Consider the following 27,931-nt stretch of genomic DNA (forward strand, 5'->3'; position numbering starts at 1 on the left):
CAGAAGCAAGTGTGTGTGTGTGTTCTTGGGGGGGGGGTTCGAGACAGGGTTTTTCTGTGTGGCTCTGGCTGGCCTTGAACACAGAGATCTGCCTACTTCTGCTCCCCCTCCACCCCCAGTACTGGGACCACCGACCTGCTCTGAAGCTTTTCATGCAGAAAACTGATAATCTTTTTCCCGGTGGGGCAGAAGGACACAGAGGAAAAACTGTTTCTTGTGGCCAGAGGCTTTGGGAAAAAAGGAAGAGGAAGGAAGGAAGGAAGGGAGGGAGGGAGGGAGGAAGGGAGGGAGGGAGGGAGGGAGGGAGGGGGGAGAAATGAAAAACGTTAAGCACAGGCCCGCTGTGGTTTTTTTTATCATACTGATCCCAATATCATACTGATCCCAATCTGGAAGGAAGCAGGCCCTGGCATCTGGCTTGGCTCTGCTCCAAGCTGGGAGGCGGAGGGCAGATCAGGCTTCATTCAGGGTGGCAGCCCTCGAGGTGGGGGCAAGGAGCTGGCCTTAGTGTGGCCAGGCGGGCTCGAGCAGAGTGGTGGCCCGCAGGTGGCCAGCCTTCCGGCAGCCAAGGGTCTGGGACACCCCCTCCCTGCACCTGTCACGTGAACCTGGTCCCATTGCCCCATCTACCACTTAGCACAAGCTCCGTGCAGGATCTATCATTGGCTTCTGCAATTCTCCAGCCCGACCTAAGAAGTATGCAACTTGTCGGTCCCGCTGATTGGCTCGGACACGAGTAACTGTGATTGGTCGGTGACGCTCACGCCCCCCTCCGTGGATTATACCATAAGGAGAGGAGGAGAGGAGAAAAGAGCAACATTTTCAGGACATTTCTGTCCTGTTCCTTTGCCCCGAAGTCCACAGAGGCTTTTTTGATTACTAAATAAGGCTGCTTCTTATTGACAGGAGGGAGTGTTCGCACAGGGACCCCGAGGCAGTTGGACTGGGTGATGCTCCGCCTCCCGCAGAGGTGGTGCGTTCCGGGTTTGACTAGTCCAACCTTGCAGGGCAGACTCCGTGCTTCCCACAGTCGCACGGGACCCTCAGGCTTTACTAGATTCTCTTCCTGCCTTCACTGCGCGGAGCCATGCTTTCCCACGTCTGGAGGAGGGCAGGGTGAGTGAACCCCTTGCCCCGGGACTCTGAGAGCTGTGGGCGACTCCCTCCTTGCGGGTGCAACGGGCTATAGCCACCTTCTCAAGGGTCTCCATGGCTCCTGAGCTCGAGGGTCCTGTCCTGTTCCATGGAGACGGCCTCCCTTTCTTGGGTCTCACTAGAATGTCACTTTTCCATAGCTGACTCCTGCGGGCGTGTGTGGTGCCCCGGACTGTGTCGCACGCCCCCTTTCTTCCTAACGCTGGATATTCCAAATGTGTTGATTTCCCAGTCCTAGGACATCCCTTAGTTCACATTCTGGAGCCTCTTGATATATCCCACTCCCTTTTCAGTTCAATATTGCCCCCCCCCCACCGTGGGTCGGTGGGTACCATGATGACTTTTATAACGTGTGATGCTGGGTTCTGAGTGGCTTACGGCTTATCTGGAGATTTTAATAAACCCATTAAGATAAATTCCTGCTGGGCGGTGGTGGTGCACACCTTCAATCCCAGCACTGGGGAGACAGAGGCAGGTGAATCTCTGAGTTACATGACAACCAGGTCTACATAGAGAAACCCTGTTTTGGGGGCTGGGGAGGGGAGTGTTTAGCACTTGGGAGGCAGAGGCAGGCTGATCTCCGAGGATTCAAGGCCAGGCCAGTTTGGTTTATGTAGCCAGGGCTATGTCTCCACCGCCATTTTTGTTCAGACTTCTCACGAGAAGTCATTACAAGTAATGAAAACTCCAGGGCAGAGCTGCTCTTCAAGTCCAATTACACATCGTTGTTCAGCCAGAACCTTGGCACCCTCATCGACGTGTTCCAAGATCCTACCTCAGTGGGGCTCACATTCTGTTGGGCTTGGGTGTTATTCCGTGTTCCTGTCTGCCTTTTAGAATCACACAGCACCCATACCCCTGCTTTAGTTACTGCTTGCTGGCTCTGTGGCCTGGGACCCACTGTGTCTTCCTCCACTGAGTTGTGTGTGACCTTTTTGAGTTAATCAGTGACCCTTTCCCTGCCCCCTGTGGGATGGCCTGGGCCAGTTTCAACTCCTGTATGTCCTGGTGGGGACTGGCAGGAAGAAGAGATCGGGTGGGATGTACGCCTTTTTCAAACTGAGACTGTAGTCCTTCAAACTCCTGCGCGGAGGCCTCAGACACAGAGACCTTCTGATCGCTCGTAAAAAGCAGTCTGTGTTATAAAATAGTTCCGAATGCAAGCTAGCAAGTATGGTGGACCCCACACCGAGCCGAGGAGCTTGTGCTGTCCCCGTTTGCAGCTGGGGAACTCTGCCTGTTTGGGCAGATGTAACTGGAGTTACAGTTGGTCTGGATCCAGATCCCCTCTCTTCAGTGTGCAGCCTCCTGAGCTGGTAGGAGGAGGACTTTGCAACCAGTTCTCCAGGCTCTGGCTGCCTGCTTTTTGAAGTGTGGCTGGCCTGGCAGGAAGCCCAGATAGGTTTCTCAACATTCATTCATTCATCTTTGGAGCAGGTACCTGGGGGCTGCTCTGCCCTGCAAGCTGCTTAGAGCTTCAGACCTGTGCCCTTAGTGGCGATAGCTTCTTCAGTCATGACAGTCTTCAGATGTCTTCCTGTCATCAGTTGAGAGGCACAATCTTAGGACAGCTGTGGTTGTTTCTTCCCTTCTTCCCTCCTTCCCTTTTTTCCTCTTCTTTCCCTTCCTTCCTTCCTTCCTTTCTTCCTTCCTTCCTTCCTTCCTTCCTTCCTTCCTTCCTTCCTTCCTGTCTGTCTGTCTTTCTTCTTTTTGGTTTTCCTCATTTTGATTTTCTGAGACAGGGTTTCTCTGTGTAACAGCCCTGGCTATCCTGGACTCACCCAGTAGACCAGGCTGGCCTTGAACTCACAGAGATCCCCCCTGCCTCTGCCTCCCAAGTGCTGGGATTAAAGGTGTGCACCACCATTGCTTGCTGTAATCTTGTGTTCTTAATGGATTTGTAGACTCACATCTGAGCCCTGGTTCCATTCCTAAGGTTATGTGGATGCAAATATTGTACATCTGAAGAGCTGTGCATTCCTAAAGACTGGTGGTCCCAAGCATTGTGGGTAAAAGCTGCATAATGTATCTTCTCCTTCATAGGCCTTTCTGTCATCCCTTGGACTGGATGTCCCCTGGACATGGAGCTGTGACTGACACCTGTTAATCTCTGGGCAAATATTGAGTAAATGAATGAACTTGTCAATGAGTCCTTCTTTGCTTGTAGACACTTTATCATCATCATTAGATCACCACGTGGCCTTGGAGGAGGGGCTGGTGACAGTGACTTTCATTTGTCTTTTCTTTCCTTTTATTTGAGATGGTCTCTCACATAGCCCAGGCTGGCCTTGAACTTGCTATGTAGCTGGGGGCAACATTGAACTTCTTATCCTTCAGAAGGCTTTTTCATCTCAGATGCTGGGGTTGCAAGTATACACCACCATGCTGAGGTTACAAGGTGCTGAGGATGGAACCCTGAGCTTTTTGTTTAATGAGATTTTGTGTAAGGGCTGGGAATGTACTCAGTGGTGAGTGCTTGCCTAGGACCTGAGTTACATCCGCAGCAATGCACTGTACACATGTGTGCACATCCATAGAAAAAAATTTGCATATAGATATGGACCATGCACGTTTCAGAGGATCTGTGCAGAGACATATCGCTAAGGGCATGGATGAGAAAGTGAACACACAAAAGGGCAGAGGTCAAGGTCAAGGTGGAAAGGAAATAGGCTGATGGGAAGCCTGGTGTCTATTAGCTTGAGACCTTCAACAAGTTTTCCTTCATTTCCACTTGCCTCAGGCATTTATTTATCTGTGAAATGAGGAGAGCAAACTTATACATTACAGCTGCCAAGGGGCTGGGGAAGACAGCCATGTAAAAGGTGAATCTGGGGGAGTGGAGGGGCCCGGGGAAGTGATTCAGTATAGTACCTGCTTAGCACACACCACACATGGAGAGCTAACCAGGTATGTCGTTGGCTTATAATGAGTGCTCGTTTCTTTGGCTTATAATGAGTGCTCATTTCTGTCCCTTACTAGCCTTTGTGCCAGACTCTTCAGTGAGTCTTCCTGGGCCCTGCATTGTTACAAATATTCTTGGCCCATGTACATGCTTGGTTTTTGTCATGCATGGGCACTGGTTGTATTGTTGGTGCTGGCCTTTTTCATTGTTCCTAAGCACATCTAGAGTCCTGCAGGTGGAGTGTTCCTGACCTCGCACAACACTCTGCCTCAGTGTCTTCATCTGCACAATGGGGATAATCCTAACAGCCATGTCACAGGCAATGACAAGGATCAGAACCTGCAGGTGTGGTTCTTGGCGTGCCCTCTGCAAATACTGTGGAGGACTGTTGTTATGAGTAGGTTTTCCTGCCTGCCTGTCTTGTCCCTCTGCCGTGCCAGCCCCAAATAACACACAGAGATGCTGTATTAGAAATAATTCTGTTGGCCAGTTACTAGTTTCTTATTGGCTAGCTCTGTCTTAATTATTAACCCATTTCTATTAATCTAAGTACTTCCATGTGGTCTTATCTTACCGTCCTTCATCTTCAGCCTCCTCCGTACTCCTTCCTCTCTCCTCCTAGTCTCTTCATCCCGCCTATCTTCCATTCCTATTGGCCAACAATAAGAGAAACATGTTACAGAATGACATCTTCCATCAGACTGTAGATGGGTTTGGGGGGGGGTGGAATGCCAGTCAGCTCTGTTCAGCCAGCCAGCTCCCAAATAACAACACAGAAACTTATTATTAATTAGAAATGCTTTGGCTAATAGCTTATGCTTGTTACTAACTAGTTCTTACAACTTAAATTAACCCATATTTCTTATCTATGCTCTACATCGTGGCCATATTTTTCCAGCATGGCATGTTCTGAAAGGGGTAAACTAATAAAGGGACCAGACCCTCACTCAGCCCCCTGCTTTAGCAGCCATGACAGGCTACAGAAAAGACATGGAGGCCTCTGACTTAGCACATGACACAAAGAAACTCCAGACACCCCCCCCCACCCCAGCCTCCTAGATTCCTGGGAGCTGACCAATGAAAATAATTGGTACACAGGTATTTCATCCCAAAATAGGACTTTGAGAAATTCCCCTAATTGTTTGTCAAATGTCAGCCAATCAGAAACCAACCTGTACCTACTGATGTAATCCTGTGATTGTTGCCTTTAAAAACCTGGCAGTAGACAGGAAACTCGATTCCTCTGGTGGCTTCTGTGTCAGCCAGCTAGACGAGGTCCCTGTTGTGGCTGGATGAACAATAAACCTTATGCATTTGCATCAGTCTCTCCCTGGTGGTCTTTGGGGAGCTTCATGACTTGGGCACAACAGTTCATCTCTTGCTTCCTCTGCATCTGGCTGGTGGCCCCCTTTTCTTCTTCCCAGCATTCTTTTTTGTCCGTAAGTCCTGCCTACCCTCTACCTGCCTAGCTACTGGCCATTTAGCCCTTTATTAAACCTATGAGAATAACATATATTCACAGTGTACAAAGAGATCGTTCCACAGCAGAGGACCAGATGGAACCTGAGGTCCTTGTAATGCTTCTGACATGCTTCAGTTCAGCTGGCCCTGGCACCCGGAAACACTGTGCATCTGGCACACAGTAGGTGTTGAACTGTTGCTGTCAGAATGGCCCAGAACAGAATGCTACCTGGATGCTGGCCCCACCTCTCAGCAGCTTTGTGGCCCTGGGCAGGTGGCTTGGCTTCTCTATTGTCATATGGAAAATAGCAGTAGCTTACTGACAGGGTTGTCTTGTCTTTGGAGATTTTTTTTTTTTTTCAGTATAGGGATTTTGTGCATGTAAGGCAAGTGCTTTACCATGGGGCTGAATGTTCAGCCCCCTTTTAACCTTTATTTTGAGATAGAGTCTTACTAAGTTGCCCAGGCTGGCTTTGAACTTGCAATCCTCCTGCCCCAGCTTCAGAGTAACTGGGATTATAGTTAACCTCATCACTAGGCCTTGTCTTGAGGGTTGAATGAGTTCATGGATGCTGCGTGGCTTGACATGTGCCCAATACCCAGAAAACTCAGGATCGCTGCAATAGGGTCACCACAGTGGGCTGCCTTGGGTGGTCAGCCATGATGGAAATAACAAGGAGTAACAAGGATAGCAGGACAGCAAGAGAGTCCTCCAGGCTCGGTGAGGTGGTGACACCACACCTTTGATCCCTGCACTTAGGAAGCAGAGGCAGGCAGAAGTCTGTGAGTTCAAGGCCAGCCTGGTCTACAGAGTGCTACGAAGTGAGGGTTGAGTGGCAGGGCTGGTGATGTCCAGCCGAAGGTCTCCTTCTCCAGATGGGAAGTGAGTGGTTCTGACACAGTGTGTGGTCAGGGGACTGACCCGTCCTGTCACCCAGCCTGGGTCACTGAGATGTTCTTTGAGCACAGATTGCCTCTCTTGAGTAAGAAGAGCTGTAAATTGTACTGGGCTTGGTGGCGCACGCCTTTAATCCTGGCACTTGGGAGGCAGAGGTGGGTCGACCTCTGATTTCAAGGCTAGCTTGGTCTACAGAGTGAGTTCTAGGACAAAAAAAAAAAAAAAAAAAAAAAAAAAAAAAAAGCTGTAAGTGTGCTCAATTACAAAAGAGGTGAGCTGTGGCCATGAACTGCAATGACATAAATGGGTTAGTTTTTGATTAAAAGAGGCCACAGTGCAACCTACTGCATTTGGAGGGTGAACTAAATGAGATGGTACTTGTGCCTTTACTTGTCAATTTGACAGAACCTGAAAATACCTGGGAAGAGGGTCTTAGTGAGAGATTGTCTACTTTGGGTCGGCCCGGGTTGGGGGGGGAGTCTTCATTAAGTTAATTGTGAAAAGACCAGTGTGGGCGGTGGCATTTCCTGGATTGTGAGCCAGCATAAAACCCCTTTCCCCCTAAATTGCTTTTTATCATAGCAATAGAAATGATACAAGGACAATATCTGTAGCTCACTCAGCTCAGTGTGCGGCACCCTGAGAGCTCAGTGTGACCATCTGTACTGTCTTAGGGAGCATCTGGGTAAACTGGTTCATGTAGCCGGCCCAGCCCTGGGCCCTGTACTTTCTCCTCCCTGGGAGCCTCCATTGCTAACCCTAATAACACCTAATTGAGTGATAAGGGGATTTGCCTTATCAGGCCCCAGATTACAGCTGGAAAACAGGAGGCCAAAGGAAGCAAGGCTGCTTTTGCTTTCTTCTTGACCTGGTATTTAGCTGGCAGGAGAGTACAGGCCAAGTTCAGCCCCAGAGGTCTGGTACTTTCCAAGCTTTTTCTCTGGTGGTGTTTGTTCTGTGCTAGGACTCTCAGAGTAGGCACAGCCTGCTTTGGGAGCTTGCTGCTTGTTTCAAGACCAAGATGCTCGCCGCTTCATCTCTAACCCCCTACTCAGCTTGGGGATAATAGGAGAGGAGCCCCCTTCAGACTGAGGGATACACCTGTGAGGGGGGACTGAGGAGAGGGCGGGGCAGCTGGGTTGCAGGGAAGGCGGTGGTGGGGAACGAACCCGAGGGCCCCTGGGGACCCAGAATCTTTGTTTTAGAAGAAATGGTTTTAGGTTGAGTCTCCCTTGATCCGGTTTTCTCAAGATGTGGTTCTTGGGCCCACAAGCTGGTTTAGTGGGTAAAGGTGTTTGCTGCCAAGCCTGACAGCTTGTGTTTGGTTCTCAGGACCCACGTGGTAGAAGACAACTGACTCTTAGAAGTTGTTTTCTGATCTTCACATGTAGAGTGTGACACATTAGAAAGAAAGAAATAAGATATAATCTTCACTGTGCCGTATAGACAGCCATGGACCTCGCTCATCCAGTAGTGGTTCCATATAATTGTCACAGAGGGCTGGGGGTGCATGACAGATCCTGAGTGTCTGCTCTTTGAAACATACTTGCCTAACATGCATGAAGCTCTGAGTTTTGTCCTCAACGCTGTGTAGAGGTGCACGTCTATAATCCCACCCTGCTCTTTAGGAGGCTCAAGGTTCTTTTATATAGTGAGTTTGGAGCTAGTCTGGGCTACACAGTGAGACCCTGTTTCAAAATCAAATAAATAGGAAAGTTTGCTCTCTGCAAAACAGTGCACTACATTGCAGCATGGCAGTGTTGTGCATGTCCTGTTTACAGCATCCCCCTCTTGAGTGGCTTGCATCTGTGAGGTTTCTCTATGGATGTCCTATGGTGCATCCTCAATGACTGAGTTGTTTAGGTGTGTATTTCTCAGAGCAGGTGCACACTGCTGATAGGGCAGGATTGTGTAACTTTGGTTATGGCACGAGCAGCCTGGAGATGGTGCAGTGGATGTGGATGTGGCTGTTGAGTCAGCTCTGATGAGAGAGAGCTGATGACACTTTGAACCTTGGACAGGGTGGAGCCTGGGCCCTCTACCTCCCCATCTCGTCCTCTAAAGAGTACTGAGTTGGCTGGCACAGACTCTTCCTGGAAATCCTGTCTCTAGGGGGAAGGGAACATGGGCTCTAAAGCTTGGGCTGGGGAGAACTCCTAATTACTCAGGCTGCAGGTCCTGTGTGTGTGTGTGTGTGTGTGTGTGTGTGTATCCTGGGTTGCTAGGGAAACCTGAAGAGGGTGCAGCTCCTACCCTGTACTTCCTCTCCATAGAGGGAGGATTGATTGAGAGTGGGCTCAAGTCTGCCTCTAGGGCCTTTGAGTCTTAGAAATGTGCAGAGAATAAACAGCTGGATGGGTGGATTAACTCTGTGTTATTGCTATGGGATAAGTATGCTGACTGCATGAATGAGTGAATGAATGAATGAGTGAGTGAATGAGAACCATATTGCCTAGAAGGTCCTTGGGGAATCCTCCTAGAGCAGTGGTTCTCAACATGTGGGCCACAATCCCTTTCAACAACTCTCTATCCCCAAAAATAAAATATTTACATTATGATTGGTAACCGTAGCAATTTTTTTTTTTTTCTGAGACGGTTTCTCTGTAGCTTTGGAGCCTGTCCTGGAACTCACTCAGTAGACCAGGCTGGCCTTGAACTCACAGAGATCCACCTGCCTCTGCCTCCTGAGAGCTGAGATTAAAAGCGTGCTCCACCCCTGACTGGCAACCATAGCAAAATTACACTTATGAAGAAGCAATGCAAATGTTTTATGGTTGGGGTCACCACCACATAAGGAGCGTTATGAAAAGGTAGAGGCATTAGGAAGGTGGAGAACCACTGCCCTAGAGGCCCTGAGTCTTGTGGTATGGTCCATCTTTATCTAAGCTAACGGAGGGGCCTGTTGGAATGGACCACTAGCCAAAGAGAGTAAGAGCGCCTGTTGCAAGAGGAGCCTGTTGTTTTTGGCATCACTTGACTCAGGCTCGACTTGATCTTTGAACTAGTCTCTTCAGGGCCTGGAGACTTTCCAGGGCCAGAGAAAGTTCTGCGCCTTAGGTCACTGTGGGCTTCTGTCCTGGGGAAGGTAGGGGGACGGTCTGTGGGATTTCTGTTTCTGCATCACTTTTGGGGGGTTGCAGGGAAGAGAGGCCTGGTGTGGGTGGGGTGGGGTACTGAATTTTTTTCCTACCTGAATGTGATCCTGGTGTGTGTGTGGGTGGGTGGAAACTCCTGGGCCTACATAAATCTGTCCAGAGCCAGGGGGTGAGGAATGATTGGCATCGCTGGAGGTGAGCTTGTAGCGTTCTGGTTCTTCCACTGAGAGAGCAGCTGAATTGTGCTGGCCAAGAGGGATCTCGACAGACAGGAGTGTTGGCTTTGATTTATCTGCTTCCAGGGATGGCAGTGTCCAACATGGTGGGTGGGAGGGTGAAGCCTGGAGCCCCGCTGGACTCAGGCCACGTCCAGCTAAGGATCCACGGGGTAGATTACCATTCCGCTGTCAGTCCCTAGACATTTCTGCCTCCTCTCTCCCTGTTCCCAGGGCTACAGGAGGAGGGGACTTGGTGGATTTCATTAGCTTTGCCTTCTTTTAACTGTCTAGTCTCCATAGTAACCCTAGGAGATGGGCCTCACTGTTCTGTACTGGAACATGGCTAATGGGAGGCAGGATTGGGTAGCCTCAGAGGCAGCCCCTGTCTTGTTCTGCCTCCTCTTCCTTGGCCAGGCAAGGGTGGGAGGGAGGAGTGTGACTAGCCTGTGAGTGTGACTGTGGGAAGAAGAATGAACATACCCCCTCCTCTAGCTAGGTGCTTACCCTCCCTCCTCTTCAAGATCTTGCCAGCAAATGTCCCTCTTCCTCATCTTCAATCCTGTAGGCCTCTCTCTGGCTTTATTTCCCTAGCCTGTCAGCTCTCCCTTCCTCCTGGAATGCGGCCTCAGGGCCACACCCACCCCACATGGGTTTGTTTTGTCCCCACCAGGTGACCTCTGGGCCCTCACATTCCTCCCCATGGAAAAGGGAGAAACACATGGCCCCACTCCCTCAGCCTGGCCACTCTGTCCTGCTGAGCACGGCTGGGCTGACGGAGGCCCAGCCAACCGCATTCCTATCTCTCTGACCCAGAATGACGCGTAGAGTTCTTCACTTTGTCTAAAGCATAGTCCAGACCACTGTGCATCCTCAGAGTAGCCCTTGGATAGGTGGCATTTCTGCTCAACTGTAACATCCCTCTCATTTCCCAGCAGCACTCAGCCCAGGGTACTTCCCCAGCTTCCTGGGATGTCCCCTCAGGTCATCCAGCATCTCGAAGATGGTACCGGCTTTGTCTGTACTCAAATTCAGGTCTCTTCTAGTTTTGGGCTTCGGCCAATCATTTTCCTTATAAAAATGCCTGGATGACTTATTCTGTCAGGGGTGGCTGGCCTGGGGCCTGTGCACTGTGCATGTTACCAACATTAAGATGTCCTCTGAGCTGTCCTCATTTACAGAAGAAACCGAGGCCTGAGGGGACATGTCATGTCTGGGAAGTGAAAGAGTAGGCCTTTAGCTCTGGAATGATGGACCCCGAGCGCTAGCTCTGATCCCTCTACCTTCCCCCCTTTGCACCCCAGACAAGGAAAGAGGTGGGGGTCAATGATCAACTAGGTCCCCAGCCCAGTGCTGCTGTGGCCAGCACTCAGGCCAGTCCTTCAAGCTCATGGTGAAAGACCTGCAGAGCGTGGACCTTCAGGCTCTCACTCAGGAAAGGCAACACCCCAAATCACTCATGAGAAGCGGTCTTGATGTAAAAACATGAGGTCTTTTATATTCCAAGTGCACTGGGGTCCACAGTCGTGTGCCATGCAGGGGTAGAGAACTGAGGACCCTGAGTACAGAATTGAGACAGCTTTTATAGGATTACAACAAAGCCCGCGCACCTTAAACCAATCATCTCATAGCATCCAGAGCCTGCGCAGTACGGACCAATCAATTTAAACCATCCAAGCCCCTGCTTTATAGACCATTCAGTTTTCTATAGCCCTGGAGGTCTGCACTTACAGGAGTGGGTGGGGTGGGGGTGGCACAGCTCCTAGGTGGGGTGACAAATGGCAGTTAGGATAGGTCACTGGGGCGGGGGTTTCACAAGCATTTTACAAAGTCAGGTAAGTGGCAAGGAGTGTGACCTTTCGCCTATTTACTGGCTGAGGGCAGGGTCTGGAATTTAAGGTATTTAGTATTTTTAAGCTTCTAGCTTCCTGAGGTCAGTGGAGAGTTAGGCTGTATTTTTCCATCCTTACAATGGTCCATATCTAATGTCTGTGCTCACTTGAATGGCAGCTCTCTGCAGAGCGCATCTCCCTGGCTCACACTGAAGCCTGAGTTCTCACAGGCTACCTGTTCAGTATCCGGAAAGCCCAATACTGTGGGGTGAATTTCAGGAATGAAGGGACAGTGACCTTCAGCATATACAAAACTGACTTCAAGTAACCGTGTGTGTTTGGTGGCTTATTCTCATTCCATAGCCACACAAACTCAGAGCAGGCAAGAAGATGCAGTGGTAGAGTTATGATTCCTAAGTATTAGACACAAAGCCAATTGTCTCCCCAGGCCCTGGATTTACTTTGATTTTAGCCATGTGTCAGCTCAGGGCCAGCTGTGGAGACAGAGGGACTGGCGTGATGGTTGCTGACCTACCTGTTTTTGTCTTGTTTTTGTTTTTTTCCCCCATGCTTGTTTCCAGGCTGCGCTGGAAGCACACCTCCTCTCTGAAAGTGGTCAATGAGCCCATCTTAGCGTTCACTCAGGGCAGCCCCGAGCGGGATGCGCTCCAGAAGGTAACAGGGTGGGGTCTCCCCAGGGTATGTGGGGCATGGGACAGAGAGAGACAAGAAGCTTCCATCCACATTCTATCCCTCTCCCCAGGCTCTGAGGGACCTGAAGGGCCAGACAGAAGCCATCCCCTGTGTTGTCGGGGACGAGGAGGTGTGGACTTCGGATGTGCAGTACCAGCTGTCGGTAGGTCTGGTAGGAGCAGGAGCTGTGGTCTCTGCCTGTAAAGGTCATTGTCCCCTCCCAAGTCTTGAATTCTTTGGATGCCTAAAACTTCTAGAACAAAGGGTACATGCCCCGCCCAAACTGAGTCATGTCCACAGTGAGGAGACTGGGAAGAGTGTGTGTCCCTGGTGGCTTCTTCTCTAGGGACGGAGAGCTGGGTTCAGTCCTGAGGAAACCAGTCTGGCATGGGGTGGGAGTGAAGGGCTGGCCTTTTGGCCAATGAGTCCATATAGGTAGAACTCCAAGAGCATTGTGTATTGGATCCACTGTGAAAGAATTAACCCGCGTGCTCCCATTAGCTTTGTGACTCAGCACAGGGTACCCTGTGGGTCAGAGGACAGACAACTCTGTGGGGACCATTCTCTTCTTGCACCCTCATGTGGGTTCTGGGGACTGAACTCAGATCACTAAGCCCGAGTGGCAAGCGCCTCTGCCCACCGAGCTGGCTTGGATTTTATGAGACAGGGTTTCTCTGTGTAGCTTTGTAGACCAGGTTGGCCTTGAACTCACGTAGATCCGCCTGCCTCTGCCTCCCAAGTGCTGGGATTGAAGGAAGAACTTTAAACAGAGGCCGGTGTGCATCTCCTAGGCATGGAGAGCCGGGTGGAGGAGGAGGGAGCTGCATGGCCTTGTGCCATAGGGAGTCAGACATGTCTGACTGAACACAGACTGCTCTGTGGTCTTGTCCTTACTTGTGAACCCTTACGCTCCCCGCCCTTTCTTCCAGCCCTTTAACCATGGACACAAGGTGGCCAAGTTCTGTTATGCGGACAAGGTGAGTCCCCGGTGACCATGGCCGCCCTGCCAGTGTGGGTCTACTCCACTACTTCTTTCCCTGACTCTGGGGAGTCTTTGGGCAGAGTCCGCAACAGAACCAGTCATGTACAGGTTAACTCAAGCCCAGCTCTAGCTCAGAGTGGGAATAGCAGCAGGCATTCCCACTAACATGCCCGCCGCTTCCAGCAGACCTGGGGAGGGAGAGGGTAGACTCTGTAAGACTGTCAGGACAGTCAGAGACATAGGTGAAGAGCCAGGCAGAGAGTGAGAGGAAGGGCGGAGAGTGGGACAGGCTGATGGCTGGTGCCACATGGGAACCAGGGTCAGTGGGGTCTGGGGTCACCTGCGGCTAGCACCACTGTGGTTCTGACGGCAAGGCTGGAGCCCCACGGGTCCCAAGGATGTGGCTGGCACCTCCTTAGACCAAGGGAGAAGGTTGTGCAGGGACTTCGTTTTGTAGCAGCCGATAAACCTGGCAGGAGCCAAAGACCTCAGAATGACAGCATGGCAGGCGGTCTCTAGCAGTGTGGACAGGACTATGGGGGGAGGGGCTCTGCTGGTAGCTAGCTTCCCTCTGGTTCCTCCTCCATGCCCTGGGGCCCTTTCTGCTGTGTAAGGCAGAGAAAGCCTTTTACCTCTGTCTCTCCTCTCCCTAGGCCTTACTCAACAAAGCCATTGAAGCTGCCTTGGCTGCCAGGAAGGAGTGGGACCTGAAGCCCGTGGCAGACCGGGCCCAGATCTTTCTGAAGGCAGCAGATATGCTTAGCGGGCCACGAAGGGCTGAGGTCCTTGCCAAGACCATGGTAGGACAGGTGAGGCTGTCTTACTCTATTCCTGTCACTAGGCGTTAGCTAGCTGAAGAACCTCTGTGTGCCAGGAGCTGTTGGAGACTTGGAGATGTTCCCTAGAAACATCCCTCGGAGTCGGGTTATAACTAACAGAGGTTGCCACACTAGGTGGATGGTGCTGAGCCCATGCGTTCTGCCATGTGGGCCCATGACCTCCCCTTTGTCCCTGTCCCCCTACTCTGGGCCAAGCTCTTGTCATTTCAGGACCATGGTTGCCCTGCTAGGAGTGGCTAGCCTTCGGACATTGCCAACTACAAATGTGTCAGGCTGTATGCACAGCCATCCTGGGACACACGGGGCTCACAAACTGCAAGTTAGACCCTGCTTCCAGTCTCCCTGCAGCCCTCAGAGGGAGCTTTTAAACATCCACATAGTTACTCCTGACTCAGTGGCATCCGGGGTCTCTCTCCCAGGCTCTCATCCCATACCTGGGGCCCTCTCCTCATCCTCTGTCTGGCTCCCCAGTCACTCTTCCCTTCCTTGCCCGGGTGTTCTGCCCACCATGGAGTTTGGACTCAGCAGGAGTCTGTGGGAAGCCTGGGCCTCCTCTCGCTCTGCCGAGTGTCCCCTGCCTAGAACGGATTCTGACCATGTGGTCCGGCTCCATCCTGCCCTCTCTGAGGCTTCCTGGCATTCTGGGCCCAGGAGGCTCAGGAGTGTTTTGTTCCTTGCCAGTTACAGTTACCACTCAGGTAGTGGCCGGGCGTTATGTGTATCTATTTACTGCCCACGAGAGATATGTCTTGCTTGATCTTCGTCTGTAAGTTGTCAGAGGAGTCTCCTGAGAATTTGAGAAATGGGCTTTTCCAGTGAGCAGTGCACTGCACTGAGGAAGGAGCCAGGGAGAGGCACAGTTTGACATCCTCAAGAGTCCCCTTAACAAAGCCAAAACCCCCATCCTACACCTGCTCTCCTGTCTCCGTGGTGAGGGCGCCCTCTGCTGCATGGAGGTGGGATGATAGCGCCCCGCTTTTTCAGTGTTCTTGTGATATGAGGGAAATTGTCAGGCAGGTAGATGTGTGGGCTGTCACACTGGGGTCTCTTTTTATTTGGCTTGAGGTCCAAGGGATTCTGGGTAGCACTCTGCAGGTCTTACCCTTCTGGACTCCACACACTAGTGGACTGCCGGAATTATGAGCTGTGTAGCCCTGCAAGATGGTCAGTGGATGCTTTTCCGGTCCGGTGTGCATTCGTCTGTCTAATGGAGGAGGTTCAGATGCCTGAGAATCAGGTCCTTTTCCTCCCCAGTCCTGGGGCCAGGCCTGGTCAGCCCACTGAAGGTTTTTGTTCCCTTCTGGGAGCTGGCTCTGGCCTGCCTGCTGTCATTGAACCTGCGCCACCCTCCTAACAGGGAAAGACGGTGATCCAAGCGGAGATCGATGCTGCCGCAGAGCTCATTGACTTCTTTCGGTTCAATGCCAAGTTCGCCACGGAGCTGGAGGGGGAACAGCCCATCAGCGTGCCACCCAGCACCAACCACGTGGTGTACCGGGGGCTGGAGGTACCGCAGGGCAGGCAGTGGGTCACGGGGGCTGCTGGGAGCCGTGAGCTCGGCCTCACCATTTCCCTCTTCCTCAGGGCTTTGTGGCAGCTATCTCACCCTTCAACTTCACCGCAATCGGGGGCAACCTGGCGGGTGCACCGGCCTTAATGGTGAGAAGCTGGGGATAAGGGCAGTTAGTCATGCCCTAGATCTCAAGCAAACTGCCCTCAGTCATGGGAGAGGTGCAGGGGCTGTGGATAAGCTCTGGGTTCCAGCGTAGCCTTGTCCTTTTGTGGGAAGACCTGGGTAGACCCCAAGCTCAGAGGCACGGTTTCATCGTCTGTCAAACAGGAGCAATGACGTGTGTGTGGCAGGGGGCAGGCCATCAGGTTTCAAAGATCCAGTGAGATGTGCTAGACACCAGACAGGTCCAGGCGCGAGTGAGCCACGGGTCCCACGGCTGCTGACGGTGGTGGTGACCTGGAGTGCTCGCACATGTGACAGCCATTGACGCTGTGCTGATGATGTCATTTAACTAACTAAAAAGGCAATGAGAAAAGTGGTTGCCCCTGTGCCTCTTTGCTAGGTGGCACCTGAGATATATAGTAGGGACTTGCTTGTCATGGCTAGCAAACAATGGAACAGATAGGAATTTGTTGAGGGTAGGTGTCTGTCCCTGTAGAGCTCCCACAGATATGGGGGATACAGGCCAATCCTCAACCGGCTGGGCAGGCAGAGGGCTGGTGCTGACCCAGCAGCCTGGACCTCAGGCAACACATGTGTGCGTGCACACGACAGCCTCTTGCATCATCACGTGGGTCCTCCTGGTACCTATGATGATATACATGCTCTGACCCAGCACACGTGCAGAATGTCTGTAGGTGCCTGTCCAGCCACACCCAGGAGTGGCCCAGAACACTGAGAACAGCCCTAGCCTGGAGTGAGGGCAGGACTCAGCCTAGGCTTGCAGGGAAACGGAGCCCAGGCTAGAGCCAGAGGCGAAGCCTGGGGCCTCCGTGGCAGGGTCCTCTGGAGACGGTGCAGATATTATGTGAGCGGGCCTAGGTGGGGGACACGGGGTGTAGTGGTTCCAGGTAGGGGTGACCATGCTGTCAGGTACAGTGGGGTGCATGGTTGATATGGTTGGTATCCTACCACCTTGTGAGTCACGTTCACACCTTTTTGGCAGGGCAATGTGGTCCTGTGGAAGCCCAGTGATACTGCCATGCTGGCTAGCTATGCTGTCTACCGCATTCTCCGGGAGGCCGGCTTGCCACCCAACATAATCCAGTTTGTGCCAGCTGATGGGCCAACATTCGGGGACACAGTCACCAGCTCAGAGCACCTTTGTGGCATCAACTTCACAGGCAGTGTGCCGTAAGTCCCTGGAGGGGGCAGGGGAACGGTTAGGGTTGGGGAACGGTTAGCTGCTGTCTGGAGCTGTGTGAGCCCAGAGGTCACGCACTGATGTTACCCATTTTCTCTCTGTGTGACCAGCCTGTCTCAGTTCAGGTTTTTTATACCTGTCAAATGAGAGTGGGTTCCTATCTTTTTCTTTTCTTTCTTTCCTTTTTTTTTGTTTTGTTTTGTTTTTGTTTGTTTTGTTTTGTTTCAAAATAGGGTTTCTTTGTGTAACAGTCCCAGTTGTCATGGAACTCGCTCTGTAGAGCAGGCTGGCATGGAACTCACTGAGATCCGCCTGCCTCTTCCTCCCAAGTCCTAGGACTAAAGGCATGCACCACCACTGCCTGGAGGTGGTTCCTGCCTGGCTGAGTCTTTGAAAGGATGGGGAGGGAGAGCACTGAGTGGGCTGGAAACACCGCCTGTGGCTGATAGCGGCCTTCTACCACAGAGAGCATGTACAGGAGGGTGAGCTGGAAACGGGAGCTATTGGGCCTGCTTCTTGGAGAAGGCATAGGGGGAAAGATTTGCTAGGTAGAGGTGAGGAGGTGGGACAGGGTTATAGGAAGGGGAAGGACACCGAGGGGGCCTGCAGGCTGATGTCTGTGTCCTTTGGACCCGGAGGGTGGAGTTGGGGGAGGGCTGGACAGTCGGCACCATTGTGCTCACTGACTCTGCAGGTGTCTGCCCACCCCTGCAGCACAGAGTTCTGTGCCATGGCTGGACATACGTCAACAGTGAGATCCCCTGCTCTGACTCCCTTGGTCCCACTTCTCAGGTTTAACCAGTGGCTCCTAGGAGCCTTTTGAATCTGCAGAAGTGTCTGGGCTGCATGTTGAAGGTGGCAGGAGACACAGAAGGTCCTAGGGAATGGTGTGAGCACAGTTCTGCTTCAGGCTGGGGCCCATTGGACCTGGGAGTGACTGGCTTTGTGGGATTCCTAATAGCTATGGCCTGGCCATGTCTAATTGGGACTGTTTCTTGTTTTGTTTTGTTTTTGTTTTAAATTCATATTGTGTGTGCTCTGATTCCCCCTGGGCCTGTGTGTCTTATGGTACCATTAGCTGGAGCTGGACAACACTTTGTAGGTCCCCAAGTCCCACCCCAGGCCACGAGTCTGCCCATTGCTGGCCCTCCTGGCCCTTGCAACTGTGCTCCATCCTAGGACCTGGCTAGAGCTGCCCCAGAAGCCTGCTCAGGAGGTTGTGGGTCCCAGGGGTTGAGATAATGGCCACAGACCAGGCAGGGATGACAAGACCTGGGGCAGAACATCATGGTGAGCATGCTGGCAGTGTGCAGGGCTGGGTCTAAGACCCTCTGGCCTTTGCAGAGAGGGCGTTGTTGACCAGGATAGACCCTGTCAGTACGGGCATGGGGGAAGTTGAGTCGTGTGTAGTCATTGACCGAGCAGCCTTCTGGGCTTCTGGGTAGAGGTGACTGGGACAGTTTAGGGTCCCATTTTGTATCTGCAGCTCTTCCTGTAGGGCACCTACAGTGGCTTCCCTGAACCCTCCCGGCCCGGATTGCTGGGGTGGGTGGCAGCTTAAGGACTGCTGCGGAGGCCTTTTCCCCAGAGGCTTGCTCCTCTAGTGCTTAGGTCTCTGCCTGTTAGCAGGCGGAGTGGGCCTGGCCCCCGTTTGCCACGCTCTGGCAAGCTGCTAGGCCGAAGGTAGGAAAGTCATAAATTACCGTTAGCTACTGTGGCTGGGTGATTAGCATTTTTATTGTTTTGTGGTGTGGAGGTTGGTCACAGTGAAGCCGGGGGAGGAGGTGGTGTCTCTGGGGCGGCAGGTCAGGGCACAACCTGAGTTGTTGGTTTGGCCCCTCAGGCCAGGAACTGGGCCAGGGTGACCCAGGTGATGCATTCCTTGCCAGGCACTGCAGTGTGCCCAGCATGACCCTAATGTTCCGACTCACACTGGAATCCATACACGTGGAAGGTTCTTGTTACTAGGTAAGGTACAGAGTTGGAGGCTCAGAGACATTAAGTCAGGGGCCCAACATCACATAGCCCTGTGTCAGAGCTAGAACCAGCACTGCCTGGTTTTGCATCTGGGCCTTCTTTGTGCCACCTTGTCCCCCAAGCCTCATCACAGCTGCCACCACCCACTTAGTTCCTTCCAGCCCCCAGCACTCCTTCCGGGTCTTTTAACCCCTTACTAGCAAGGCTTCTTGACACCCTACTCTTTGGTTCTAGCACCTTCAAACACCTTTGGAAGCAGGTGGCCCAGAATTTGGACCGTTTCCGTACCTTCCCACGCCTGACTGGAGGTAAACCCCGCCCCACACATGCTTCCAGGGACCCTCTTCCTGGGCCATAGTGAGAGAGCAGCATTGTGCTAGAGTGTGGTGGCCAGGATTCTCTTGGGTTTCTGGGAGCCAGTATTGGAGACTTCTCTACCTGCCTCTGCAGTGTCCCCCCACCCCTACCCCTAGGGGCATGTGTAACATGCCCGTATGTGGGGCTGAGAGCTTTTAGGCTTGTGGTGGTCGTCATTAGCACACGTGGCTGGGGGATGCTGTGGTGGATGGCACAGGTCTGAGCAGGGAAGGATGGAGCCTGGTGTGTGTGTGTGTGTGTGTGTGTGTGTGTGTGTGTGTGTGTGTGTGTAGGAGGAAACTGAGTGGGCAGCAGAGCTGCCTCTCATTGACAGTGATAACTTCTGAGAAGCCGTTCTGTGGTCACAGAAACTTGACACACGCAGGAAACAAAGCCGGTGGTGTCTTCTCAGCCCTTAGTACTCCATTCGTATACTGGGAGAGCATAACGGCTATGCAGCATTTCCCAAAATCACCGGGCCACAGAACCCCATTTTGCAAAGTCCCTATGGACCAAGAGTTTCATAGAGCACACTTTGGGGAAGTGCTGAGACCGCAAGGGACGTTCTGTCCGGGGCACACTTGTCAGGCTGGTGGCTTAACCCTACTGTGTCGTGGTGCCCATGGGGAGGCCCTTTCAGAGCTGGCCGTGTGTGCCCGGGTTGGCTGTAGCATTTGAGTTTCCCAGCCCTCATGTCCCGTCCTTGTCTTTGTGAGATGAAAGGTGGACCCTGCAGGGGAGGGTGTGGGTGGCCCTTCCTTCTCAGGGCCATGGCTCAACCTGGAGCCAATGGCTTCATCACGGCCTCATTTTGCTCACCTTTGAGGTGGGGGCAGTGTGTGACCATGGGGTAGGTCCTTGAGACACAGGGAGACAGCTCAGGGTGCTTCCTCCAGCACCTGGCAGGTGGTGTGTGCTTTTGGCTGCTGTTATATGTTGTTACTGAGCAGGTAAACTGAGGCTGGAAGGTGCTGTGGCAGTCTGAGGGCTTCCCTGGGAGGTTTCAGGAGAGCCTGGGTGGGCTCTTGGGAACTTGGCTTGCTGTACTTCCGCCTCCTGCCACGCTGATCACTTGGTTCGCTCATCCGTGACTGGGAGTGCTTGCCGATGCCCTCTGCTCCCCTGCTCCCTTCCCAGCCTCACTTCACCTTCTGGGGAGTGGGCCAGGGCCTGGCTGGTGGCTCCCCTTGCAACTCTCTGTTTTAACTTTTTTTTTCTCTCGTGGCCTGCTGCTGAATGTGGGGCTGTGGATTGGTGTGGGTGGTGGCTTGGGCTGCAGCCCACAACCTCCATTCAGGTCCACACCCTGTGCTCCAGAGTGTGGCGGGAAGAATTTCCATTTCGTGCACAACTCAGCCGACGTGGACAGCGTAGTGAGTGGGACGGTGCGCTCGGCCTTCGAATATGGTGGTCAGAAGTGCTCAGCCTGCTCGCGCCTCTACGTGCCACAGTCTCTGTGGCCACAGATCAAAGGGCGACTTCTGGAGGAGCACAGCAGGATCAAAGTGGGCGATGTGAGTGGTGCCTCTCCTGCGCCCAGCAGGTGGCTGATGGGATTGGCTGCAGCTCTCTCCAGCTCTTTGAGTGCCCCATCCTTCCCTGGGGCCCTCTCTGCCTCTTTGAGGCAGGGTCCTTTCCTTGGGGCTCTGTGCATGTGGGGCGGGCTATGGGGAAGGGACTGCCTTTGTCTCTGGCCTGCAGTGTCTCATCTCCCCCTCCCTTGTCCCCAGCCTGCAGAGGACTTTGGGACCTTCTTCTCTGCAGTGATTGATGCCAAGGTAGGGTGTGGATACAGCACATTGTGGGGGAAGGGTGCTGGGCACAGATCCAGGACAGAGAGGGCAGACTAGTCAGTGTGGCTTGTGACCAGACATATGCCTTCCTGGCCTTGAAGAGGACAGGCTCACCCATAGCTGGAAATTGTTCTTGTCTGCGCACCCTTGAGCCAGGCTCAGCAAACCCCTAAAGCATATATGTGTGCACATACTCGTGTACACATACAGGCAGGCCCACATATGTGTACTTGATATCACGGCTCTGGAACCGTAGTATAAATGGCCATGAAAACACATCTCTGTAGCCACATGCGCATATCATGTCTTTTAATGTAAACACATAGCTATACATGTACCTTTCTGTATGTTTATCTCAGTGTGTTTATATGTAAGGATACCTGTAGTTTTACCATACATGAGCATGTGCACACACTATGTAACACTCTTATACACATACACACAAATACCACATACATAGCATACACATGTACCATATACGTAACACAGACATACATACCACGCATATGTAGTTACACACACACACACACACACACATACTACACATACACTCAGGCACAGACACATACTACATACACACATATATACCACAAGCAGATGCTGTTTGTGTCCCTGCTGTGGCTTAGCCAGGCCTTGCTCTACCTTCAGTGCCCCTAACCCTGAACCCCTTTCCAGAACTCAGGCCCTTTAGGCAGAGGTATTTTAGGGTGAGTGTGGGGGACAGCTCTCTTTGACACCCTGCTGCTCACCTGCCTTAGGCCTTTGCCCGCATCAAGAAGTGGCTGGAGCATGCGCGTTCCTCGCCCAGCCTCAGTGTCCTGGCAGGGGGCCAGTGCAACGAGTCGGTGGGTTACTATGTGGAGCCATGTATTATTGAGACCAAGGACCCACAGGAGCCCATCATGAAGGAGGTGATCGCAGTGGGCTGTCCTCGGGCACAACCGCATGCTCGTTCTAACGCTGTCTGGGTTCATGGGTGAGAGGTGTGGGGCGGGGTGGCCTGGCAGGAATGGCTCGCAGCTGGAGTGTGGATAGACCTGGGTCTTGATCTCCGCAGCTCAGGCCTGTCCAAGACCCTGTCCTTGTGGCTGTCTTGGCGCTGGCTGTGGCCTGGTGCTCTGGTGCCACTGTGGGATTATGGCAGCTGTGGGCTCCCTGGCTCACTCTCTTGCTGTGGTGATGCCTGAGATGGGGTGGCAGTACAGGACCAGGAAAGCCCCGTCCCCTTGCCGGGAGAGGGTCCCGAGGAGGGAGGGGCTTTAGCACTTGCTGTTGAGTGAGCCTCCTGCTCCTCAGGGCCCCTGGCTGCTTTGCTGTCCAGGTGAGAGCATGGCAGGGAGGCTCAAAAGTTCTGGATCTTTTGCCAAATGGTCAGGAAACCAGGCACGCAGAGACCAGGTGGAACCTGGAAGAAACCACCCATCTCTGTCCGTGCTCTGGGGTGTTGTGTGGTCTGAGGCCCGGGATGGTGGAGAGGATGGCCAGATGGGGACATGGGAGTGACTAGCCTCTCTCTGTCTCCCAGGAGATCTTTGGTCCTGTGCTGACAGTGTATGTGTACCCAGATGACAAGTACAGAGAGACGCTGCAGCTGGTCGACAGCACCACCAGCTATGGCCTCACGGGGGCAGTGTTCGCTCAGGATAAGTGAGTGGCCTCAGCCCCGAGAGCAGTGCTGCTCCTGCTGCGCCAGCTCAGTGCCATCCCCTCTCCTAGAGGACACAGTTGCTGCTAACCCCTCCTCTGCTTTCCCCCTCCCCTCTCCTGCAGTCCTCTCAGTTTGGAGCTGCAGTCAGGCGGCCCTACACAGGGCACACAGCAGGCTGGCTTGTTAGGAACCAGATATCTGGAGTCCCGCGTGACCACTGTCTAAATCTCTAGGGACGATCTGTTGGGGCCCCACTCCACGCCGCAGTGGAGGCAGATCTAAGCTGGGTCCTGCCACCCTGACCTTGACTCTTTGCGTTTTCTTCCTCCTTGGCCCTGTAAGCCACTGTGCCTACCTCAGAGAGGAGTAGTGGGATTGAAGCCCAGGGGAAGCATGCGGTCTGGGTGTTAGCTAAGTTTCTGTGAAATGGCCGGGTTGGACTGGGACCCCGCCCCCATTACCCCCATAGCTGAGGCCTGTGCTCTTCATCTAGGCCTCCCAGAGCCCACAGGAGGTGGGTGAACTTATCCTGTTCTCTGGGGAGGAGCTGAGCCTTGGAGACTAACTTGCCCAGGTCCCACTCTAGCGGCTGGCCAGTGTCCTGTTCCTACCATGGCTGCTTGCTTAGCTGGGAAGCCGGTGTGGGCTGCTTGAGGGATTGGAGGGTAGCCCGGGGCTGGCAGCCCCTCTGATCACTGTCCTGTCTCCCAGGGCAATTGTCCAGGAGGCCACGAGGATGCTGAGGAATGCTGCTGGCAACTTCTATATCAATGACAAGTCTACTGGGTCCGTGGTGGGCCAGCAGCCTTTCGGGGGTGCCCGGGCCTCTGGTGAGTGGGAGGCGAGTCATGGTCAGAGACCATAGGTCATTACCTCAAGACTGTGAATAGGAAGAGAAGAGCCCACAAAGTCTCTTTGGCAGCTTCCAAAGCTAGGGGGGCCCATTCTTCTATTGTACAGGGGCGGAGACGAGGCATTGGGGGGCTGTGAATGTTAGCTTCAATGCCCACACTTCTCCCTCCAGGCTCAGGATCACCTGACTTTGTTGCTCTCTAGGCCATAGATGGGAAGAAGTTATGCATGGGCAATGAATTGCCAGGGGCTACGACCTCCTAGTGGCAGCCAGGGCCAGACACATGTTAATATCTGTCCCTGTGTGTGTGCGTGTGAGACAGAGAGAGAGAGAGAGAGACTAAAACACCCAAGGCCTTTCTTTCTTCTAGGTCTTTGATATATGTGGCATAATTGTTACCCATATTCACCCTATGGTGTGGAATGTTGTACCTCAGAATTTGTTCCTGACTTAACTCAGTGTACTCTCCCCCAAATTCCCAGCTTCTAGTAACATCCTCATTGCTAGCCTCTGTGAGATCAGCTCTTTCGGGTCCCATGAGAGCAAGAACATAACCGTTCTCGTCCTTCTGAGCCTGGTTTATTTCATACAACATAATGTTTACTAGTTCCCTTTTTGTGACTAATACTCCACAATGTGTAGGCATTTTTCTCAACCACCGGTCTGTCAATGGCCCTTTGGTTGTTCCCTTTTCTAGGCAGCTGTGAATAGAGAAGAAATGAACATTAGTGCGCAGATGTCTCTTCAACATGCTGGTTTAATTCCCTTTTATTCTAAATGCCCAGGAGGGGGTGAATTCACAGGGTTTCTCTGTATAGTCCTGGCTGTCCTGGAACTTGCTCTGTAGACCAGGCTGGCTTCAACTCACAGAGATCCTCCTGCCTCTGCCTCCTGAGAGCTGGGATTAGAGGTGTGTGCCACCACCCGCCTGATTGTTGCAGGTTTTTGTTTTGTCTTTTGACACAGGGTTTCTCTATGTAGCTTTGGAGCCTGTCCTGGAACTCACTTTGTAGACCAGGCTGGCCTCGAACTCACAGAGATCTGCCTGCCTCTGCCTCCAACTGCTGCAATTAAAGGCATGCCTCACCACTACCTGGCTCTCTCTCTCTGTCTCTGTCTCTGTCTCTCTCTCTCTCTCTCTCTCTCTGGTTCTTGTAGTTTTAAAAGAGCAATTTCTAAAGCAAATTTCTCATCATTCTGTACTAACTTACCTTCCCATGTGCAAGGCTTACTTTTTCCCCCACCTCCTACTCAGCATGTGTGTGCTGTGTGTGTGTGTGTGTGTGTGTGTGTGTGTGTGTGTGTGTGTGTGTGTGTGTGTGTGCTACATGTGTGATTAGTTTCTTTGTTGACTTCCTTTCTGGATGATCTGCCCTTTGCTGGAAGTGGAGTACTTACAGTTTCTGTCATTGTATTGGACTCTCCCTCTCCCTCTGTGTCTATTAATATTTGCTTTCTATGTTTCAGTGTCCTGATATTGACTGCTTATGTATTTACAGCTGATGTTCTCTGTCCCTGACTTTCTCATTTATAACCCCTGTCCCCAACTCCCTCTCACCTCCCTCTCCAGTTGTAGTTTAGTGTCTTCTTTATTTGCTGTGAGATACTCCTGTATCTTTGAGATCCATTTATATCTTCCTGTGTCCTCAGGGGTGAAGTGAGTTTCTTGTAAACCACATATAATTGGGTCTTGTTTATTTATTTACTTAAAAATAAACTTTTTTGGCTAGTTAGATGGCACATGCCTTTAATGCCAGCTCTTGTAAGGCAAAGGCAGGTGGATCTCTGTGAATTCAAGGCTATCCTGATCTATATAGAGAGTTTCAGGCCAGCCAAGGCTGCATAGTGAAACCCTGTCTCAAAAAAGTTTGGCCTGAAATGTGCTATGTAGGCCAGGCTGGTCTCGAACTCACATAGATCCACCTGCCTCTGCCTCCCAAGTGCTGAGATTAAAGATGTGCACCACCACACCTGGCCCAGCATATTTTTTAAAGGTAACTAAAAGAATTTTATGTATGTATATGAGTAACAGGCCACACATGTGTGTAGGTACATAGAGAATCCAGGTGATTATACCAGAACCCCAGGGGCTGGAGTCCCTGGAGATTGTGAACTGCTTTGTGTAGGTGCTGAACTGAACCCTGGTCCTCTAGAAGACCAGCAAGGGCTCTCTCTCTCTCCAGCCTGGGTCTTGTTTTTTTAATCCTTTCACTCACTGTGACTTTTAGTTGCAGAATTTAACCCATTTACATTTAGGATGATGACTGATAGATAAGGCTTACTTAATTCTTTCTTCCTCTCTTACCAACTTCCTTTATAGTCAAATGATTCGCTCAAGTATTGCGTTTTATTTCCTCTCTTGGACTGTCCATCCGCCCTTCATTTCTAAAGAGCAGCTTGGCTGGGCAGTGTTGTTTTTGGTTGGTGTTGTCTCTTTGGTACTGTGAGCCTCATCTTCTGGCTATGCACACTTGGGCCTGATATGTTCAGCAAGCTCTGAGGCAAAAAATGAGTGTGTTTAGTTTCCACTTCTCTAAGCCTCTCAGCTGGATGCGTTATAGAAGGAGCCACCATTCACTCCTGCACTGCCCCATTCTCCCTGCCAGCCCCCATACCCCAACCTGCCAAGAACCATTGTGCATCCTTTCTTCCACAGGAACCAATGACAAAGCAGGAGGCCCTCACTACATCCTGCGCTGGACATCGCCCCAGGTCATCAAGGAAACTCATCAGCCCCTGGGGGACTGGCGATACTCCTACATGCAGTGAGCTCTGCTCAGCACCTGTGCCATCCACCTGTCTGTCCATCCAGATGACTGACATCCGTGCACTGACCCCCGGCTCCCGACCAGCTCCTCCTGGACTCCTTACAGCTTGAGCTTGACCCTGTCCCAGTCATTGGGCTATATCCTGACCCTTCCTTATTTGGTGTCAGGTACCCAAGCTTTGGCTTTGGGTCATCCTGGGAAGGGAGAGCCAATTTACCCAGAAATCTCATCTGCTATGGAACACCCTGGTGCCTGGCAAGTTCTTCACCTATCTGCTTCACTCTCCTCATCCCAGGCCCAGCGGCTCAGAGATTCTCAGAAGAAAAAGACACTCGGGACCCTGTGGGGAAAGGAGACAGCTCTGGTGCCCTGCAGGCTCATCACTCAGACTCCTGATCTTGGCCTTGACTCCTGCACATACCCAGTGAGATAGGACCTCAGTCAGGCTACAGGGGTACTGGCTGGCTTTGCCCTCAGTCTGCTAGATCCTCCTGCAGGCACTTGTGCCTAGCCATATGCCTTAGACCCATGTGCCTTCCTCTAGAATGCCTGGGTGTCCCTGAGCCTTCGTCTCTCTTTGCCATCTCCTGGGAGTGGTTGTCTGGAAAACCTGGAGGTAGGCCTCCATTTCATACTCTTGACAGAGTGGCCAGCCCAATGGTGGCCAGAGTGAGTTCCTACTTGGGTCCTGGATGATGGAATGTTGTTTTCAGTAGTTTGAGAGTGGGCAGAGTTCCCCTTCAAGGACATTTGTCAGTGGCCACCCAGGTCACCATCCATCATCCATACTCAAGGGCAGGTACCTGAGCACTGCTTCCGGTCTGTTGTTTTCCAGGGAGCAGGGCTGGGCTGTAAGTGTCTCAACTCTGCTGGTTCTGTATGGTGAGGGGTGGGGCACACTTACTGCCACCCAAGAAAATGCCAGCTGCCAAATCAAAGTTGTGGTTGTGGCGGGAGATGAGAGGATGGCTAGCTTCTCTTTCCAAATGTAACGTATTGCCAGCATCTTGTCATATGGTGCAGTTGGATGCCCTTGGTGGGATGAGGGGTTTCTGAGGCTGGGGAGTCCCTGGAGGTAGTAGTGACTCTGGACCCTGATGGTTGGGCTAGACCTTGGCTCTCTGTCTCCTACCAAGGTGCTCACCAAAAATTATGCAAATTCCCCAACCTTCCATCCCTCCAGCTCTAAATGTCTGTGATTCCCTCATGTACACAAAGGATCAAGTGAGCTAGTCCATGTGGATTCCAGACAGCGTTAAGACAAGCTATCAGAAATGTCACCTGTTTACCCCGTTATACCACTGTCACTGTGTACTGCTGTGGTTTATCTTATGTGTCAATTTTGCTGGGCCATAGTATAGTGCCCAGAGACCTGGTCAACCACTGAGGAAGTTTCTGTGAATGTGTCCTTTGGAGAAGACTTAAGATTTAAATAAGTAGGCTTTTACATTTTTATTATGTGTGTTTGTGTGTTTGTATGTACACATGTGTGTACTGGTGCCCACAGAGGCCAGAAGGGGAGGATTAAAACAGCTGGGAATGGTGTTATAGACATTTGTGAGCTGTGCTGCGTGGGTATTCAGTTCC

The 27,931-nt window shown here is 52.1% G+C and overlaps 2 protein-coding genes across 2 annotated transcripts in view; one reads left to right on the top strand and one right to left on the bottom strand.

Annotated features, from left to right (window-relative positions):
• Positions 1-27,931, bottom strand: part of Mrto4 (MRT4 homolog, ribosome maturation factor) — a 1,102,334-nt gene that overhangs the window by 272,715 nt on the left and 801,688 nt on the right. The gene's annotated exons all lie outside the window — the stretch shown is intronic.
• Positions 1,033-27,894, top strand: Aldh4a1 (aldehyde dehydrogenase 4 family member A1). Its single transcript, XM_051173457.1, has 15 exons — positions 1,033-1,116; positions 12,140-12,233; positions 12,322-12,414; positions 13,181-13,228; positions 13,887-14,042; positions 15,430-15,579; positions 15,657-15,731; positions 16,751-16,938; positions 19,160-19,233; positions 20,600-20,796; positions 21,013-21,060; positions 21,834-21,986; positions 22,601-22,722; positions 23,435-23,553; positions 26,233-27,894. The coding sequence occupies exons 1-15, from the start codon at positions 1,088-1,090 to the stop codon at positions 26,343-26,345; spliced, it is 1,659 nt and encodes a 552-aa protein (XP_051029414.1). The 5' UTR covers positions 1,033-1,087; the 3' UTR covers positions 26,346-27,894.

The sequence above is a fragment of the Phodopus roborovskii genome, unplaced genomic scaffold (assembly GCF_943737965.1).
Source record: "Phodopus roborovskii unplaced genomic scaffold, PHOROB, whole genome shotgun sequence".
In the NCBI taxonomy this organism is placed as follows: Eukaryota; Metazoa; Chordata; class Mammalia; order Rodentia; family Cricetidae; genus Phodopus; species Phodopus roborovskii.